The 21,958-nt window shown below is 41.4% G+C and overlaps 1 protein-coding gene across 4 annotated transcripts in view; it reads left to right on the top strand.

The window, feature by feature from the left end:
• Window positions 1-18,990, top strand: part of UBTD1 (ubiquitin domain containing 1) — a 62,113-nt gene extending 43,123 nt beyond the window's left edge. For 3 of the 4 annotated variants that reach the window (XM_056530867.1, XM_056530869.1, XM_056530871.1), the window contains exons 2-3: window positions 12,780-13,007; window positions 17,394-18,990. In XM_056530867.1, coding sequence (XP_056386842.1) covers window positions 12,780-13,007; window positions 17,394-17,779 — 614 coding nt within the window. In that variant the 3' untranslated portion in view covers window positions 17,780-18,990. Of the gene's footprint in view, window positions 1-2,189; window positions 2,300-12,779; window positions 13,008-17,393 lie in introns of those variants that run through there. The other variant, XM_056530870.1, reaches the window with a different exon arrangement.
• The last annotated feature ends 2,968 nt before the right edge of the window (window positions 18,991-21,958 follow it).

Consider the following 21,958-nt stretch of genomic DNA (forward strand, 5'->3'; position numbering starts at 1 on the left):
AATTTCCATGACTGAATTTAATGACTTTTATTCCACAGTGTGACCGCTTCAACAGAAGACACATTCACACCCATGTTAGATTAGTGCTGCTGGAGTTCACATGGAAATTGCTGCATATTTTCTGCAGCTGATTTTGCTACCCTTCGCTTGTGACTGTACCCTTAAATGAACTTTCCTTGCAAAACGTATTATTGGCCTATCTTCAGGATGGGTCATGAGTGTCAGAGCGGTGGAGTCCCTGCTGCTGCCACCAAGTCACGGCACTGTATTTACTTTTAATTGGAACTGAGCTGCAGTAACCCAGCATGGCCACTACACAATGCATGGCGCTGGGTGCTTGCGGCTCTGTTGATGGTGTATGGGAAACGGCTGATCATTTGGGATACCTGGTGTTGGAACTCTACTGACTGAATATCAATTACCTGTTCTACCCAATAATTGCATTTCTGAGCTGCATTACCAGATATGACCCATGGACTGGTGTGGCGCTATTCCTGGAAAAAATCTCTACTCTTTTGCTTTTGGACTTTCTAGATTCATGACCTTTTTTTCCATCATGCCCTGACAGTTATGGGTTGGGACACAAGGTTATAGATCAGTGGTCTCCAAACGGTGGACCTCCAACTGTTACAAAACTACAACTCCCAGCATGTCCGTGCAGCCATTGGCTAGATGATCACTGTGACTTTTATATATATGCCGGAGCTATCTGTTTGCAGTCACATTGCTTAGTGCTGTCGTAACCATTTTCTACGAAACCGCTCCAAGTCCTTTCCCTTTCTATGAAGTTCCCGACACTTGATGTCGACCTGATAGAAGGCATCCTGCCAGCATGGGGCGCCGGACAAGCGTCTGGGTTGTCACTGCTGTTTGTGTGACTAGATGTGACCTATATCAGGTTATTTTTATATACTTAGAAAGTCATTTAATTTTATAGCTGGGAATGTTCGCAGCACTCGGGCCTTGTTTACTCAGACTGGCAATTCCTTGGCATCCGTTTTCAGCCCATGTATATCCAACGCACGCCATACGGGAATAACCCTCGTAGTGTCCCTGCGCGGCGCTGGCAGCTGGTATTAGCTGGTCATAGGACACCAAAGGTGACCGACTGGCAAGAAGCAGTCTGTTCCAAGGTAATAAAACATTGTTTGCTGGTTTAATATTTATGGCAAAACACGTAGTGTGGAAATAGTGGTAGCCAAAATAAGCTTAAAGGGGATAAGATGTTTTTGCCCGGAATACCCCTATCGAAAAAATAGGGGATAAGATGTCTGATCGCGGGGGGCTCCCTGCAGCAGCCTGCATTCTATGCGTAGCTGCGTCTGCAGTTTCGGAAACCGCCGGGCTTCCGAGATGGGGACGTGACGTCACGCCACGCCCCCTCCATTCATGTATATGGTAGGGGGCATTGCGGCCCTTACGCCCCCTCCCATAGAAATGTATGGAGGGGGCGTGGCGTGGCATCACATCCCCGTCTTGGAAGCCCGGCAGTTTCCGAAACTCCAGATGCAGCTACGCATAGAATGCAGGCTGCTGCAGGGAGATCGCGGGGGGTCCCAGCGGCGGGCCCCCCGCGATCAGACATCTTATCCCCTATCCTTTCAATTGGGGATAATATGTTTTTGCACGGAATACCCCTTTTAAAGGGGTATTCAATCTAAGGCCCTTTGCACACGGACTTTGGAGCCTCCATAAACTCAACTCATTTATCATATGTCGGCAAGAAAGATGCAGCATGCAGCACTTTTGCTGTTAGGAGATAAACCATAGAGGACCCCCATTGTAAGGGATGTAGTAGGGCACCAGTGAGATTGGTCATATTTGGGGTGTCCCGATACCGTATGGTATACCATACCTTGTATGGTGGTCCCAGTAGCATCCTCCGGATGGGATAGCCCCTAGTCACCTCTTTCTTCTTTAATTTTATGATGTTTACATGTAGAAGTAATTATATATTTAATGGTCTATATAGTGTCGCAGGACCTTAGGTCACATGACTAAGGCTAATCTATTAAGGTTATGCTTAAGGACCATCCAAGGTCACATGGTATGGTCACATGTCAGACCATAATCCTTTGTGAGGAGAATTGACATATGGTATGAACATGAGCTTAAGGCCGGCCCCTGCCCATATAAGGGAGCTGCAACCAATCCTCGCTCTCTTGTTCCTGTACTGCAAAGCAGTAACCGCTCTCTTGGATACCGAACAATCAGAGAGAGAGAGAGAGAGAGTGGATCCGTGCAACTTACAAAGACAAGACCAGGCCTGAAGTCTGAAAATTCCGCAACTTGCAAAACCGTGAGTTTAAATATCAATCCCCGCTAAAGCTAGAGTGACTACTGGACCTAATATCAATCCCCTAAATCCAGTGGAACAGCGTCTATTAACTTCCTAAGCTCTATAATACTCACGAGGTCCCAACCAGCTGTCAAACTCCAAATAGACTTTGTTACATGGACTGTTCCTGTTTAATCCTGCATAAAAGCTGCAGTAAAAGTTCTGACAGTTTTCTACGAAATCTCCGGTTGTAGACAATCATTTATTTAATAACTCCCTATCGCTCTTGGGACGGGTGGCGATAGGACAAGCATATACAGAGGAGCCCTCACCCTGGCATCATGAGTGATCAGGGTTAAACAAGCACCCTTTAGTTACCGCACAGCTACATCCCATATACCCTACACCCCCAGTCTACCACATATTCTACTATTAGGAAAGTGTTTCCCAATCAGAAGGCTTCCAGATGTTGCAAAACTACAACTCCCAGCATGCCTCTGTCCATGTCTGGAACTGTCCAGAGCAGCATAATTTTTCTATCGGGATATGCTCGTGTGTGTGTGTGTGTGTGTGTGTGTGTATATATGTATGTGTATATATGTATGTATATATATATATATATATATATATATATATATATATATATATATATATATATATATATATATATATATATATATATATATATAATATATAGGCTCTATTGTCGAGCCGAAATGTCGCTTTTTGCACAGATGTGTGAATAAATCCACGATTTATTGATATTTTGGAGTGCCGCTTCTTCTCTCTATTGGATTATTTGGGAATTGGTCTGTTCCTGAAGCTGAGTACCCAGACGGATCTGGAATAATTGAGCTCCCCTCTATCCACATTGTGTGTGTGTGTGTGTGTGTGTGTGTGTGTGTGTGTGTGTGTATATATATGTGTGTATATATGTGTGTGTGTATATGTGTGTGTGTGTGTGTGTATATATATATATATATATATATATATATATATATATATATATATATATATAATATACACACATATATGTGTGTGTGTGTGTGTATAAAAAATTATAAATATATACATATATATATATATATATATATATATATATATATATATATATATATATATAATATACACACATATATGTGTGTGTGTATAAAAAATTATAAATATATACATATATAAATTTCTATATTCTACACATTATATGGTTTCTGTGCCATCTGTATGAACATTTTACTCTACGTGGAACTAATTTTCTCCAAAAAAGTAAACGCTTGCGGTAGCTGATCATATACAGCTAATGTAGAAAGAATCATAGTTGCTGAATTATAATTTCCCCCCCCACCTTGCGGTACATCAACATGGGTCTATTTTAATAGCCTGTGTATAATCTCTATTGGCGTTCTCGTTTGGCGTCCGCCATAGGCCGAGTTGCACAACGTCTTGCCCCCAGGTAAGGAATGTGATAGGAGGCGACCTTGGAATGCATCGGTTTTCCCTGAATCAGCGGTAAATTCGTGCTGTGCGCAGCTGGAAATAAAACCATCAGTTCTCCTCCCCTATAAAGTGCTTTGCCCCCAAAAAAATGCATTAAAAAGCTAATTTCTCTCTGTACTGGAGGAGACCTTGTGGCGCATTTTTTATTGATGTGAATTAACGAAAGCTTTTTGGTGGGAATAGTCGCTCCGGTCAGATATCCCGCATTGGTGATGAATTCTATTCTAATGCATGAATGAAAAATGAGATTTTACCTTTTTATAAACGCGGAACAAACTTTGGGGCAGATTTATCAAAACCTGTGCAGAGGAACCGTTGCCCAGTTGCCCATAGCAACCACAGATTGCTGCTTTCATTTTGCAGAGGCCTTGTTAAAAATGAAAGCAGAGATCTGATTGGTTGCTATGGGCAACTGGGCAACTTTTCCTCTGCACGGGTTTTGATAAATCTCCCCTTTATGCTGTAATATTTTGGCTTTTTGTGCTTCAGACATTCCCCAATTTTTGGATAGGAAGTAGATGTCTGCAGTCTAGCATGGTCAGCCATATTGGCATTCATGGGGTTTCTTTCTGTCACCCAATCATTTAGGTCAATGTTTTCCAAGCAGGGTGCCTCCAGCTGTTGTAAAACTACAACTCCTAGCATGCCCGGACAGCCTTCGGCTGTCCGGGCATACTGGGAGTTGTAGTTTTGCAACAGCTGGAGGCACCCTGCTTGGAAAACACTGATTTAGGTGATGCTTCTTCCTGGCAGTCAGTGGCAATTGACTCCGTAATGGCCTAAAGGTGCAATCACATCACGATTTTACCATCCTACTTCTTCTCACGATTTTTAACTTTGAAATCGTACAAATCTGCACGCCAAGTCGTATCCATTGACTTCCATTCATTAATGATAGACAACAAATGCATCAGTTTTGATCCGCATACGGTTTTGCACAATTTAAAGGGGTACTCCGGTGGAAAACTTTTTTTTTAATTTTTTTTTTTTTTTTTAAATCAACTGGTGCCAGAAAGTTAAACAGATTTGTAAATTACTTCTATTACAAAATCTTAATCCTTCTTCCAGTACTTATTAGCTGCTGAATACTTCAGAGGAAATTATTTTCTTTTTGGAACACAGAGCTCTCTGCTGACATCATGACCACAGTGCTCTCTGCTGACACCTCTGTCCATTTTAAGAACTGTCCAGAGTAGGAGAAAATCCCCATAGAAAACATTTGCTTCTCTGGACAGTTCCTAAAATGGACAGAGATGTCAGCAGAGAGCACTGTGTCCCAAAAAGAGAGAAGTTTCTCTGTAGTATTCAGCAGCTAATAAGTAATGGAAGGATTAAGATTTTTTTTAATAGAAGTAATTTACAAATCTGTTTTAACTTTCTGGCACCAGTTGATTAAAAAAAAAAAGTTTTCCACCGGAGTACCCCTTTTAAGATCGGAGGTAAAAATCGTGGTTAACCACGATTTTTCGTCCAGATTCAAAATCTGATCGAAATCGTGTCTGAAATGTGTATATATTTTTTTTTAATATTGATGTCTATGTAAATCGCATGGAATCGTGTGACTGTGTGCGATTCTATCAGATTAATCACACTTTTTTTTTTTTTTTTTTTTTGGACGCATGCGCAGTAGACTTCAAAACACATACACTTCAGATATATAAAACTTTATTGCCAATGGCGTACATATTATTTTTTAAAAACAGGATCAGATTTTTATAGAAAATCGGATGGAATTTTCATCTGTACGATTTTTGGATAAGACTTTTTAAAATCGGATAGCAAAGAAATTTCTGTATACGATTTTTTGCAATCCGATTTCATCTGACTTTACGGTCCAATAATCGGATGGTTAAATCGTGATGTGAACCTAGCCTTAGTAGCTAGCTTCAGTTTTTCCACCAAAATCAAGATGGCCTGTGACATAGCTGTATGACCCCAAAAGTACGATACAATAGGAGAGATTTATCAAAACCTGCGCTGAGGAAAAGTTGACCGGTTGCCCATAGCAATCAATCAAATGGCTTTTCATTTTTTCAGAGCCCTTGTTAAAAATGAAAGAAGCGATCTGGTTGCTATCGGCAACTGCATCACTCTTCCTCGGCACAGGTTTTGATGAATCTACCCCAATATCTTCAAACCGTTTCACTTTTTCCATATTTTCCTGTAATAAGAACGTAAAAACAAAGTTTTAGAAATTTAAGAAAAAAGTTCTTAAAAAAAATAAAACATTTCTAGACTTAAGTATTCAGACCCTTTGCTATGACACTTGAAATTTAGCTCTGGCTCCTCCCATTTCTCTTGACAATCTGAGATGTCTTTCCACCTTGATTAGAGTTATCTATGGTAAATTTAGCTGATTTGACAGGAATTGGAAACTCTCAGCCCTGTGTATATATAAGGCCTCACAGCTGACCATGCATACCAAAGCAAAAAAACAAGCCATGAGGTGACAAGAACTGCCTGTAGAGCTCAGAGATAAGATTGTGTGGAGGCACAGATCTAGAGATGGGAACTTTTCAGTGCAGTAGAAATATGTTTGTCCCCAAGAGCTCATCAAACCTGACAAAGCTTGAGAGGATCTCATCCCCCAAGACTCTAGGATGTAATCGCGCTCAAAGGAGCTTCAACTAAGTCCTGTGTAAAGGGTCTGAATACTTACGTGATTTTCAGTTTTTCCATTTTAATAAATCGGCAAAGATTTCGAACCTTCTGTTTTCACTTTATTATGGGATGTTTAGTGCAGAATGATAGAAGTAAACTTGGTTTATTTATTTTATTTTAGCACAACATAACAAAATGTAAAAAAACTGTGAATGGGTCTGAATGCATTATATGGGATTTTTAAGATCCTAATGTCGTTTTGTTTTGTTTTTTATGATGCACAAACCCAAAATAGTGGAGGTGCTGCAGGGGTAGTTAGAAGCGCAACTTGCTTAAAGGAGTTGTCCAGTGGTGAACAACTTATCCCCTATCCTAAGGATAGGGGATAAGTTTGAGATCGCGGGGGGTCCGACGGCTGGGGCCCCCTGCGATCTCCTGTACAGAGCCCCGACAGCCCGCGGGAAGGGGGCGTGTCGATCTCCGCACGAAGCGGCGTCCGACACGCCCCCTCAATACAACTCTATGGCAGAGCCGAAGCGCTGCCTTCGGCAATCTCCGGCTCTGCCATAGAGATGTATTGAGGGGGCGTGTCGGCTGCCGCTTCGTGCGGAGGTCAACACCCGCTATCTGGCCGGAGAGCCTGGCCCCCGTACAGAGAGATCGCAGGGGGCCCCAGCGGTCGGACCCCCCGCGATCTCAAACTTATCCCCTATCCTTAGGATAGGGGATAAGTTTTTCACCACTGGACTACCCCTTTAAGGGTAATTTTCCACCTGGTGTATTTTCCTACCCATTGACTGTAATGGGAAATAAAATTATGCAGCAGCAAAATACGCCAGGTGGGAACGTACCCTTAATCAGTGAAGTAATGTGGTCTAAGACCTGTATGCATAATAATATGCATGTTAATACTTTTTGATTTATGTATTACTGTGATACTGTCTTTCAGAATTTCTCTGAGAGATTGGGGGCGTTTCCCCTGGAGTATAAGCCCCTCCTCCCCATCATGAGATCTGCACAAAAACATTTTTACATTTGCTAAGTTTTCTACCTAAATGCAAGCTCTATATAACTCTAATGCAGCCATGTGAAACTATATAGTGCAAAGACGGAAGAAAAACCATCATTTTGTGCCAAAAAATATTATTTTTACACTTTCACAGCTTTGTAACAAAAAAATGTATTTCTTTTTATAACCCTAAAGCAGCAATGTAGAACCTATTTCGTGCAAATACACAAGAAATAAGTTAATAAAATTACCAAAGAGGAACCATTTTGCATATAAATAATAGTTTAGCACCTTGTATTGCTTGTCACTGTGCATGGAAATGCACTTCTTAAAGACTGCAATCTGTCTGGATCTTGTCTGTGCTCCTGAGGCACAGAATGGAGATAACCACACCTCCCTACCCCTCCCTTCAGATATTTTGGTCTTTAAAAAAAAAAAAAAAAAAAATTTTTTTTATGGACCAAAAAAAGTCTGGATTTTCAGAGTTCGTTTACAAAAAAAGATAGAGACCCCTAGTGGCCATTTTTTAACCCCTTAAGGACTCAGCCCATTTTGGCCTTAAGGACAATTTAATTTTTACGTTTTCATTTTTTCCTCCTCGCCTTCTAAAAATCATAACTCTTTTATATTTTCATCCACAGACTAGTATGAGGGCTTGTTTTTTGCGCGACCAGTTGTCCTTTGTAATGACATAACTCATTATATCAAATAATGTATGGCGCAACCAAAAAACACTATTTTTGTGGGGAAATTAAAACGAAAAACGCAATTTTTCTAATTTTGGAAGGTTTTCACGCCGTACAATTTATGGTAAAAATGACGTGTGTTCTTTATTCTGAGGGTCAATATGATTAAAATGATACCCATTATTACATACTTTTCTATTATTGTTGTGCTTAAAAAAAATCACAAACTTTTTAACCAAATTAGTACGTTTATAATCCCTTTATTTTGATGACCTCTAACTTTTTTATTTTTCCGTATAAGCGGCGGTATGGGGGCTCATTTTTTGCGCCATGATCTGTACTTTTTTTCGATACCACATTTGCATGTAAAAAACTTAATACATTTTTTATAATTTTTTTTTTTTATAAAATGTATTAAAAAAGTAGCAATTTTGGACTTTTTTTTTTTTCGTTCACGCCGTTCACCGTACGGGATCATTAACATTATATTTTAATAGTTCGGACATTTACGCACGCGGCGATACCAAATATGTCTATAAAATTTTTTTTTTACGCTTTTTGGGGGTAAAATAGGAAAAAACGGACGTTTTACTTTTTTTATTGGGGAAGGCGATTTTTCACTTTTTTTTTTTCACTTTTACATTTTTTTGCATTTTTTTTACACTTGAATAGTCCCCATAGCAATACCATGATTGCTAATACTGAGCTGTTCTATGTATAGGACATAGAACAGATCAGTATTATCGGTCATCTTCTGCTCTGGTCTGCTCGATCACAGACCAGAGCAGGAGACGCCGGGAGCCGGAAGGAGAGGGGACCTCCGTGTGGCGTTATGAATGATCGGATCCCCGCAGCAGCGCTGCGGGCGATCCGATCATTCATTCAAATCGCGCACTGCCGCAGATGACTGGATCTGTATTGATCTCGGCACCTGAGGGGTTAATGGTGGACGCCAGCGAGATCGCGGGCGTTGGCCATTGCCGGCGGGTCCCTGGCTGCGATCAGCAGCCGGGATCAGCCGTGCATGACACGGGCATCGCTCCGATGCCCGCGGTTATGCACAGGACGTAAATGTACGTCCTGGTACGTTAAGTACCACCGCACCAGGACGTACATTTACGTCCTGCATCCTTAAGGGGTTAAAAACCTTTTTTTTCACATCTTTAGCAACCAATTTTTTTAATGAAGTATATTAGGAAGATGCTTAGTTTTTAAGGAAGTATTAAATGGAAAATAGTTGTTTCTAACGACAGTAATGCTTTAAGGCATCAGGCGGTCGTTCAAGCTCCATAAGAATAGCACCTATGAATTAGCAATGGGCCTGTTCTGCCTTCCCTGCAGCATCCCTGTAGGGCAACATAAATGAAGCTGCATATTGATCGGCATGTTGGGTGCAGCTTACGACTCCATAGTTACCAGAAAAATAAACAAATACATGACAACAATAGAATGTATATACAGTGGTCCCTCAAGTTACAATATTAATTGGTTCCAGGACGACCATTGTATGTTGAAACCATTTGTATGTTGAGACCATAACACAATGGAAACCTGGTAATTGGTTCTGAAGCCACCAAAATGTCATCCAAAAATAGGAAAAAGTGAGAATGAAAGAAAAATAAGTAGATAACTAATATAGATAAAGCAAATCCTTTATATAAAAGTAAGAAAGATCTGCTGGGAGCTGTAAATCACTGTCTATATCAGTGTTTCCCAAGCAGGGAGCCTCCAGCTGTTGCAAAACTACAACTCCCAGCATGCCCGGACAGCCAAAGGCTGTCCGGGCATGCTGGGAGTTGTAGTTTTGCACCAGCTGGGGGCACCCTGCTTGGGAAAACACTGGTCTATGTAGAGGACAGGAGCTTCTTCAGGGTCCTGTACAATACACAATGTCCCAAAAAGTAACATGAGTCGCCCTCACCTGGTGTCCAAAGGAGCAGCTAAACCTGGCACAGGTAAAGTGTACAGAACATGTAATACCTCTCTGTACTGTAGGGGGTGCAACCAGACACCAGTCAGTGCATACGCTTCAGTAATACAGGGGTTTTACCAGTGAATGTCCATTCTGATTGGTCAGTTCTTCCGGCCATTGACAGGTTTCACAGATCTGGATTGTCCGTAGCATTGTATGTTGAGTCTGGTTTCAACTTACAATGGTCCAGAAAAGACCATTGTATGTTGAAACTATTGTAGGTTGAGGCCATTGTAAGTTGAGGGATCACTGTACTGTGTAATGACTGTTTACCTCCATATAGTATATGACTATATGATTGCATACACTTAATACATAGCTATGTAATGCATAAACGGCTTAACGTTTCAGATAAATATCAGAGGTCACGTCCCATGGTGACGCCATTAGAGATTCTAGAATGACGATCATGATTAAGTCGTTCTGTGGCATTTACTAGTTACCTGTGTGTAATATACATGTGAATATGAATATATACCGTATCTGTGCTGAGGTCAGTAAAATGCAACCACTCATACAAGAACCATCTCATCGCAGATGCCTGTCCACGCAGTAAACAATTAGATGTAATTGGTTTTATTAGGGAACCAGCCGGACTTGCATCCCTCTAATCTCTGCGCTGTCAGATCCTGCACTTAATCCCAGATTGTTCTCGGATGCTGTAGATTACTTCGTGGTTCATTCACTGAGCTATAAATACTTTGTTTTATGGAGTGACCTTTAAGCAGCCGGCAACTCCTATTCGTGATTGGTGGCAGCCCGCGGAGTCGGCCTAAGTCGGTTCTCTTAAATGTGTATAGCTGATTTACAAAATAAGGGGAAAAATTTGACTGAAATGTAAAAAAAAACACAAAAATCTTCATAACCGATTGTGGATTTCAAATCACCTGGTTCTTAGACAGTGCTGGACAACGCTTTAATAACCATAAAGAAACAGAAAAAGTCCAGCGCCGTCTTGTGCATATAAAAACGTAATAGGCTTTATTCCATTTACAGTGCGCAATACAACAAAGGGACAAATAAGTAACACTTTTCGGTGAGTAAGGGTGCTATGTGCACTTGAAACGTGGCGCTTTTTTGTCTCTGTGCTGTTGTATAGCGCAAATTAAGGGTGCTATGTACATTTGTATCACGCACTGTGACTAAGTATGTCTTGTGTGGATGATAACGTAGGCTTGATTTCATCTACAGTGTGTAATACAACACAGGGACAAAAAGGGACACGTTTCAAGTGCACATAGCACCCTTAGTCACGAAGTGACTAAGGGTGCTATGTGCATTTGAAACGTGCCGCTTTTTGTTTTGGTGTTGTGTAGCGCAAAGTAACTAAGGGTGCTATGTACACTTGAAACGCTTTACTTTGTCCCTATGTTGTATTCTGTACTGTGACTAAAGGGTGTTAAGTATGTCTTGAAACGTGACACTTTTTTGTTTTGGTGTGTAGCGCGAAGTAACTAAGGGTGCTATGTACACTTGAAACGCATCACTTTGCCCCTGTGTTGTATCGTGCACTATGACTAAAGGTGTTCAGTATATCTTGTGTGGATAATAACGTAGGCTTTATTCAATCTACAGTATGTAAAACACGGGGACAAAAAGTGACACGTTTCAAGTGCACATGGCACCCTTAGTCACAGTGACTAAGGGTGCTATGTGCATTTGAAACTTGCCGCTTTTTGTCTCTGTGTTGTGTAGCGCAGAGTAACTAAGGGTGCTATGTGCACTTGAAACGCTTTACTTTGTCCCTATGTTGTATTCTGTATTGTGACTAAAGGGTGTTAAGTATGTCTTGTGCAGATGAAAACGTAATAGCCTTTATACCATCTTTAGTGCGCGATACAAGACAAGGACAAAAAAGTGACTCGTTTCAAGTGCACATAGCACTCTTAGTTTTTAATGGTGCTATGTGCACTTGAAACATGTCACTTTTTGTCCCTTTTGTTGTATTGCGCACTACCTCAAAGGGTTCTATGTGCGTGTGACACTCAACGCTTTGTTGTATGGGGAAAAGTAAATAGGGGTGCTATGTGTAGTTGAAATGCGTCACTTTGTCCCTGTGGAATACTGTGCACTGTAGATAAAATAAATCCTACAATTCTTTTTTTTATTTACAAAAGACACATTTGGACCCTTAGTCACAGTGTGCGTGATACAACATAGGGACAAAAAGTGATATGTTTCAACTGCACATAGTGTCCCTAGTTACTTTCCCCCCCCCCCCCCCCTATACAAGAGACAAAAAGTGACACGTTTTAAGTGCTCATAACACCCTTGGTCACTAAGGGTGCTATGAGCATTTAACGTGTCACTTTTTGTCCCCTTGTTCTGTATAGCGCACTATGACTAAGGGTGCTATGTGCACTTGAAACGTGTCACTTTTTGTCTCTGTGTTGTATCGGGCACTGCATATGGAATAAAGCCTAGTATGTTTTCCTATGCACACTGGACCTTTTTTCTTTTCTGGAGTGAATGTTTTAGTGCAGTATTTTTCAAACAGTGTGTCTCCAGCTGTTGCAAAATTCAGCCTTTGGCTGTCCAGGCATGCTGGAAGTTGTAGTTTTGTGAAAGCTGAAGACACAATGTTTGGAAAACATTGCTTTAGGAACTTGCGGTCCCTACTTGATCATATGACTTTCTATGAATAGTAACGTTACTAGAATCATTGAGAATTACAATAAAACTGTCAAAGATTACAGTCAGCTGTATATTTATTCAATTATTTTATTTATTTATGATCAGGTCGCAATGAGCCCTTGAAGAAAGAGCGTCCAAGATGGAAGAGCGACTACCCGATGACGGACGGTCAGCTGCGCAGTAAGCGGGATGAGTTCTGGGACACCGCACCAGCGTTTGAGGGGCGTAAGGAAATCTGGGATGCACTGAAAGCTGCCGCTTATGCGGTGGAAGCCAACGAACACGAATTGGCGCAGGCTATTGTAGATGGAGCCAGTATTACTTTACCTCATGGTAAGTAATTCTCTTCATGACCTGTTTAATAACGGAGTTGTCAATCAAATTATAGTCCCACCCACAATGAGCTGCGCAGCACTTTAAGGCTATGTTCACATGGCGGAAAATCCAGTGGAATTCCACACGGACATTCTGCTGTAGCAGAGTCTCATTGATATCAATGGGATTCTTCTGCACTGTTTACAAGGCAAGATTTCCGCGCCAGATGTTTCTGCCGCGGAAATTCCGATTCCTGCTTCCTCAAAAAGAACAGACATGTCTATTCTTTCTGCGGATTCTGCAAGGAAATTCATTGCCGTCTATAAAATGGTGCATTTCCGAGCGGTACTAGCGCCCGCTGGATTAGTCAAATGTGCAGAATGTCTGTTCGTGCTTTCGGTGGCAACATTCTGCACATTTTCCGCCGTGTGAACCCGGTGTAATAAAGAAAACTGTGTCCCTGTAGTGGAATGTGACCCTCCGCACAGGGACACACTTTTCTGCTTTTACAGCCGTCTCCCTCTCACACCCTAACTTTTAATCCTAACCCTTACCCCTAATCCCCTAATCCTAACTCTCACCCCTAACCTTTACCCTTAATCCTAATCCCCTAATCCTAACTCACTCCTAACCCTTACCCCTAATCCTAACTCTCACTCCTAACCCTTACCCATAATCCTAACTCTCACCCCTAACCTTTACCCTTAATCCTAACCCCCTAATCCTAACTCTCACTCCTAACCCTTACCCCTAATCCTAACTCTCACCCCTAACCTTTACCCTTAATCCTAATCCCCTAATCCTAACTCTCCTAACCCTTACCCCTAATCCTAACTCTCACCCCTAACCTTTACCCTTAATCCTAACTCTCACTCTTAACCCTTACCCCTAATCCGAACTCTCACCCCTAACCTTTACCCTTAATCCTAACTCTCACTCCTAACCCTTACCCCTAATCCTAACTCACCCCTAACCTTTACCCTTAATCCTAACCCTTACCGCTAATCCTAATCCCAAACCCATAATCCTTACAGCGAGTAGCACTGAGAAAAGATGAGGTCACTTTCGGCTACGGGTCACAGTTTTTTTTTTTTTCACTTCACCAGCCTAAATATTGGGACCACACAATCCGGAATAAATATTTGACCTTGCACAGTAAACATCAGAGACATAAGATCAATGCTTACATATTTCAATACACTAATCTTATATGTTAAACTAAAGAGCGATTATTTTGCAGTCAAAATAGATTAACTCTTTTATACAGTTGTACATATATATTTATTTATTTTTTTACTGGTTCTACGCACAGCCATAGAATTTAAAGTTTGCTTGTCTTTGAACAACCCCTAAAATTCCAATTTATGACCTAATACGATTGGCATGTTGTTTCTCAATCCCAAACTACTCCACCCTTTTGTGCTATTTGTCATGTAGCTGTGTTACAATATCTGTGTCTTGAGTGCAGAATTTAACTATTGCAGCTAATGCAAAAATTCCTCTCTTTGCGGTACCCCCTACCCTGAGGTTGCTGGGTTTTGTAGTCCCATCACAAGTAGACAGGACATGTAAACACAGGACCAGGTTATAGGGAGGGACCCAGTGCACAGCCATCTCCGGGACCTTCATCACCCTTTCTATTCAATAAAACAAAGAGAAAAACAGGCGCTCCCTTGTGAAGAACCAACGGGATCACAGGTGTGTGGGAGGGGAGGGAAAAAGTGAAGGCTCACCCTGCCCGGTTGTGTGCACTCCCACACAACCAAGATGTGCGTTTGATACAACGATCCCGGTCTGCAGCCTTCCCAGAAATAGCAGAGAGATATAAAGCGAACTTCGGAGGAGATGGGAATACCGGCGCTGACCAAGGAGAAGACAATAGAGCCAGGTGTGTAGCGAACAGATTTAATCCAATGCGACGCGTTTCACCGCGCTTGCGCGGTGAAACGCGTCGCATTGGATTAAATCTGTTCGCTACACAACTGGCTCTATTGTCTTCTTCTCCTTGGTCAGCGCCGGTATTCCCATCTCCTCCGAAGTTCGCTTTATATCTCCCTTTCTGTTCAAGGCACTTTGTTTAGTTACGCCCATGGTTGATGCTACTACTATGTACACCCAAAAAATTGTACGGGTCCAGGTGGGACGCAGTGCCGGACTATGATCTGTTTTGCTGTATTTGGATGTCTATCTACCTCTGGGATTCCCACTTCCCTGACAAACAGGGATCCCTGATGGGTCTTTGGCAGTGGTATCCAGCTGAGAATGGATAGCTACACATGTGGCTCTATAGCGCCCCTAGACTTCAATGCCAAGACCAGGCATGTTTGCCTTTTGCATGTATGACTGTGTTAAGGGATAAGGTGGGGCCTGTATCCCAAAGGTGGGATGGGCGAACCATACAAAATTTTTGACTCCTTAACCTGGCCTTGACTAAATAATGTCCAAGTTTGCTTTAATTTTATTTTTTGTCTGATAGCTAACAAATGTTAGAACTCTACCCTATATCCTTGCTCCCCCCCCCCCCCCCCAAAAGAATTTTGTAAGCCGAGATATGGGAGGCTGTGTTGATATATGTAATATCCTGCCATCACTATAAAGCGATATCTGGGCCCTCCCCATAGAATTATTAATTATTATTATTATTTTATTTATTTTAAATCCCAATCATGAAATAGTTAAACTGAAGAATGTAACAATAGGTAATGCAGCAGTATCGTCGTCTAAGCTTTGTCTGGGAAGGGGACACACACAAATTTCATAATTCCAACTCAAAACCTGTTTGTTCTGTTTTTTTTTTCCCCATTTTTCAGGAAACCCCATTAGCAGACCTTCCCAATTATTTATCGGGTAGAATAGATGGGCCGAATGGGACTTTTCTGTCTACACATTCTGTGTGTAAATACTTGTGGGAATTTCCCAATATTTTAGTCTTAAACCTCTTCATATATATGGACATGTTTAGACATGACTGACTGGCTCCGCTCTAGTGCAGACAATATCTCTTGTGTATTTCTTCTGATGCCTTGAATAATGGGGGGGGGGGGGGGGGGGGGGGCTTTGCTTTCCTGCTTTCTGAAGCCATCTGCTCCCACTTTTTTTTTTCCAAAGAAAGTTATGTTCCACAAAGGAGCACTAAATGTAGAAAATACACAGATCCCAGACGTTCCTCCCTTAATATTTCCCTCCGTCTTCATTCTATTCATAGTGCACGTGGTGGATCAGGTTCAGAACAGTGTAAATAAAGTCCCAGCATTCACCAAGTATATTCAGGAATGAGGAGCTTTATTGCATTTCATTCAAATCAAACCGGACGCGTTTTGGTGGTAGATTTCCTCTGCTGTCAGACAGCAGGGGAAGGCAACCGCTGAAACGTGTCCTGTTTGATAGAAGGCTATGCAATACATTTCCTTATTCCTGAATATACTTGGTGAGTGCTGGGACTTTATTTACACTGTTTTCACTGGGGGCAGCTGGAACCCCACCAATTGTGAGAACGGAGGTCCAATGTCCCCCAATGTCAGCAAATGGGGTGGCAGCACATATGCCCAGTCACTGCTCCATTCATTTCCTATGGGACTTGAGAACATTTCCAAGCACAATGTTCGAAGGTCCAATTGGCATTGAGCGGATCAGTGGCCAGCCATAGATGCTGCTGCTCCTCCATTCACTTAGGGGACATTTGACCTCATTTCTGGTGATCGATGGGGGTCCCAATTGTCAAACCCCCACCGTGCAGTTAGTTGTACCCTATTCTGTAGATAAGGGGATAATGTTTTATCTTGGGATTTTCCACCAACTATCTGATGTGTATGGGGTGCCTTGAAAATAAGGCTTTGCCTGTAAGGATCTTAAAGGCGTACTCCACTGGAAAACTTTTTTTTTTATTTATTTTATTTTTTTCAACTGATGCCAGAAAGCTAAACAGATTTGTAAATTAGATTACTTTAAAAATCCTAACCTAACTTATCAGTCCAAAGTAGGAGCAAATGCCCATCGCAATGTCAGGTGTCAGCAGAGAGCACTGTGGTCAGACAGAAAGGAAATTCAAAAAGAAAAGAACTTCGTGTGGATCATACAGCAGCTGATAAGTACTGGAAGAGTTAGGATTTTTAAATAGAAGTAATTTACAAATCTGTTTTACTTTCTGGCACCAGTTGATTTAAAAAAAAAAAAAAAAAAAAGGTTTTGCAGGTGAGTACCCCTTTGAAGGACACAAAAGTGGAGCTGTATCTGTTAAGCAGGCATAAAGAGAGTCTAGTTTTAGAATTTGTCACAATAAACAAGAGCATTGGAGGCCAAAAATGACATTACAGTTGTGAAAACCCAATCGGCTTCCTCTCTGTACCTGCAGTGATGTCCTATATATTATCTAAATTCTAACTATAAGTCTCTTGGTCTTCTCAGGTTCTTTAACAGAATGTTACGATGAACTTGGAACACGGTACCAGCTGCCGGTGTACTGCCTGGCTCCTCCCGTGAACCTCATCATGGAAAAAAGTGACGATGACGGCACAGATGCCCCCGAACCAGCCTCTAACAATAGACGGGAATTCCAGCTCAAGGTCCGTCTTTCCACTGGAAAGGACGTTAAGCTCAACGCAAGCATGACGGACACTATAGGCCAATTGAAGAAGCAACTACATTCCGTGGATGGTATTGAACCTTGTAGGCAGCGATGGTTCTTCTCTGGAAAACTTCTCACGGACAGGATGAAACTGCAAGAGACTAAGATTCAGAAAGACTTTGTCATACAAGTTATTGTCAATCAACTAGTGGAGATCCAGAACTGAACCAATGCAGTAAAACCCACAAAATATGAATGTCTATTAAAATGCTGAGACTCTCGGAAGGCAATGAAAGGCTGGCTGCTAGGTCCTTCTCTCCTTTCTCGTCTTCCCTTTCTCACTCATGACGGTCTACTTGAGATGTAATGGGAATAAGAGGGAGAGGTGACCCCCTACCCCCACCCATTCCAAAATGCTGCACTATTTCTGTTTCGATTGCACACGGGATCCACCTCATAAACATAATGTTCTAAGCTTGCTCGTAACCATTGACCCAATTTCTAAAGTGGCACAGGACAATAGGGTGGGTATTTTAGTGTGTAGTACCTTGGATGGTCAGTATATCAGCAATACTGCAACAAAGATTATAGGTTAAGTTGTTGAGTTTTATTCAAATTTTTAAGAAAAATGTACCTGCAATTGCACCCAAAAGAAGAAGAAGAAGAAAAAAACACCAGTAAACCTAGTCCCTGAGATGTCCTAGTCCCTGAAGGTGTTACGATGCCAGACACGGGTTGGCATCTTGCTGTCCTGGACTCTTGAAGTCTAGGATTGAAGCATTGAATTATGTCTGTATGCTTGAAAGAGTTGACGAACAACCAATGTGATGGCCGATTTGGTTTCCACCCAACTGTCCCCAGAACCTGTGACGTTGTCTAGAATTATAAAAACCATGTCCGCTTTTTTTTTTTATTACACTGCTACACATGACCACTGGTTGTGTGTGGTACTGCATCTCATTCTCGTCCAAGGTGCGTGACTACAATACCAGGCACAACCTTAGGTATGTTTTTCTAATCCTGTACATCTCGAATAAACAGGACAATTTGGTGTCTTCTATTCACTGGTGATCTTTTATTTTATTTTTAGGGTGAAGTGCTTGTTAAAAATTTTTGGGCATATTTTTTTTTTTTATATAATCGTAGTTGCCAAGCATCTACTTTTAATGTGTTTTTTTTGTTTTTTAAATTCAAATAATGGGACAAACCATGAAGCCTCTTTTGATACGCCTCCTAACACAATTATGTAAAATCTTGTTTACAACAATGTTGGAGCCAAGTCCATATTTAACAGATTTCTTTTATTTCTTTTTCTTTATTTTAATTTCTTCCATCTTGTGTGATCTTTCATAAGGTGGAGAGTTCGCCCATAGACAACGAATGTTTCACTGAACATGTTGTGCCTAATAAAAACCCTGACTGTTTTTATTTAATAATAATTTGTTTTACTTTGTATTCATTTAATTTTAATATTAATTACCTCGTTGCTAAAATAGAAAATTTACAAGCAGGTACGTCCCAGCTCTGGTCACATACACAGTACGGTATATGCTTATTTTTTTTCCAAGGGACATTCTATATGGGAAATCGTAGCAGGCTACACCTTTCTACACAGAGTATTCGTGGACACCTAAAGAGTACCTGTCATGATCTTGTTAAATTTTGTAATCCTCCAATTTCACTGCCCCCATCATGATAAACCACCCCCTGCCTTTATTTCTATATTTTTTTTATTCCTCTACATTGATATTACTCTTTATCTTCTGTTCAGTCTGTCAGATCTACAGACTGGGAAGGGGCGTTACCCAGCAGACATGACATCATCTGAAGCCATACAGGGGAGAACTTCCTCCCTCACTCTGCTAGAGCACCCCCCCCCCCTCAGCACTCCAGACTGCATTTCCTGATTTTGGACTTTTGCCAGGCCAGCGAGTCCAAAGTCTGTGCAAGAGTTTGGAGGGGAGTTCGGGGGGGAAATGTGCTCTGGACAAGTAGGGAGACACCAAGTGGGAGCTTTTTAATACACAAATAAAACATAGAAAACTTCATTTTAATTTTTTTTAATTTTTTTTAAACAAAGTACATTAGAAAGATTTATTTACCATAAGGAGTGCAATAGCAAAAATAGTTTTAATGACAGTGTCCATTTAATCCAGATGTCTAAAGATGTCAACTTTGTTAGGCTGGAGTAGTCAGCCACTAGACATGTTATCCCCTAACATGTCTGATTGCGGGGTTCGGGCCACGGCCGAACCCCACTCCACAATAAGACAGGTTATGCCCTATTCTTTGGATAGGGGATATCCTATCTAGGGGCAGAGTACCTCTTTTAAGCTCAGTCGGACTATAAGCTGGTAATAAACAAGCCTGGTTGGCGAGACTTTGCCATCCATGTGGTGTCTAACCAAAACAATGTCAAGAAGGTTACTGTTTGAACCCATAACAAATCACATTGATTCACACGAGGAGAGAGCGGCCGGACAACTCCGGCTCCCGCTGATAGCGGGACTGCGCCTGCATACAGTTTACAGTTCGGCTAACCGTGGACCTGGTTTATGCCGACTGCATCATATCTCTGTGTGCATAAGTGACCCTAGGGACAGCTTTCTTCTTCCCCACAGGAATAAATACCTTGCATACATTATATCTTGCAGGTTTTATTAGGGATAGAAATTTCTTTTCAGGCTCCTGGGTCACTGTATTTATTTATATTTTATGCTATGGATGTCATTGTATACTTAATTTACTCCTTTATTTTGCATATATAGAGATGTACCTTTCTCTTAACAGTTGATGGATATGGATGACTGAATATACATTTCATATCCTCTCGGTCATTGATTTATTCTTTCGTTTATACCCCCTGTGGACGCCCGCTATATACAAGCGAGCAGAAACGCGTTGGGTTTTTTGATTACTATTCTCTATAGGTGTGCAACTAAACTGCACCCTCTAGTGAGAGGTGACTTTGGACTGGCTGGGCCCTGCAGAGTCCCGAACACACCTTGTTAGTGTCTTTAATTAGACCGAGTTATTCATACTTTTGTCATAACACTAGACACTTGTTACTATCTTTAATTTGACATTAAAAGTTAAGTTTTATAGAGCACATCCTGGACACTGGTAGTCCTATTTTTCAGGTTTTCTTTTACTGCAGACTTTTCATATGTTAGCTATATAAAGTGAATTTCTACTTTTTTTTTTATCATCCTGTCCTTGGAGGGCCTTGAGGACCAGGTTGGGGACCTCCACCTTACTCCATACAGGGTTATTATGGAGTTCTGTATGGTAGCTTGAGGGGTGTAGGGTATGGGGAGTGTACCTGTGCAGGTATTAAAGGGTGCTTGTTAACCCTTGCTATTCATGACGCCAGGGTGAGGGCTCCTCAATAAAGCTCTTCCTACCGCCGCTCTTCCCAGGAACGATAGGGAGGTAGATGATAATAGGTTTGAGGTAGATAAAGCGTTAACTTTTACTGAAGATTTTCTGTACACTTCATTAACACAAGTCGCTTATCAGAACAACAGCTTTCCTTTGGAGATTGACAATGGTTGGGACTTTAAGAGTCTTTTAGTCTATTGTGCTGTTCCACTGAATTTAGGGGAATTAGTTGCGGTCCAGTAGTCACGCTAGCATTAGCAGGAATTAGATTAGAACTCAAGATTTTGGTTCTGCTAAGGCGATAGGTCTTGAGGCCTAGCGTGTCTTTTGAAAGTTGCGTAGCACCGTCCTGTTAGTCCGGCATCCACGAGAGCAGCAACCCAAGAGAGCGATAATTGGACGCAGCTCCCTTATATGGGCAGGGGCTGGACTAACGCTAATTGGTCCATACTGATGTCAATCACCATTAGAGATTTGTGGGTAACACGCGACCCAAGGACCTCCTAAGGTCCTGCAACATACCATAGAGGTTACTAGCATGGTCACATGACTGAAGGTCCTGCGACGCTGAACAAGGTAAGTACTATACATTTCTATACAATATAGATATAAATATTAAATATAGACATTTATTAATATTACAACTAGACTTAAGGAGAGGCGACTAGGGGCTGTTCATTAGACAGAAACAGAGCTACTATAGAGGCAGATAGGCCCCCACTGAACCATTATATATTTCTGATCAGAGTTTGCGCATTGTGAGGAACAATTTACAAAAGTATTAGGCTATATTTACACGGCGGAATTTCCATGTAGAAATTTACTGCAAAATTTTACTGCACGTTGAATTGGATGGGACTCTGCTGTTCAATTCACAGGCTGCAGAAAGCATTGAACAGGTCTTTAAATTTTCCAGAATTCCTGACGGAATCCTATTGAACTCAATGGGGCTCTGAATTTTGGCAGAATTCTTTTTTTTTTTTGAGCACACAAAAGTTCTGCTGAAATTCAGCGAAACTTCAAA

Source organism: Hyla sarda, chromosome 7 (genome assembly GCF_029499605.1).
Source record: "Hyla sarda isolate aHylSar1 chromosome 7, aHylSar1.hap1, whole genome shotgun sequence".
Classification (NCBI taxonomy): domain Eukaryota; kingdom Metazoa; phylum Chordata; class Amphibia; order Anura; family Hylidae; genus Hyla; species Hyla sarda.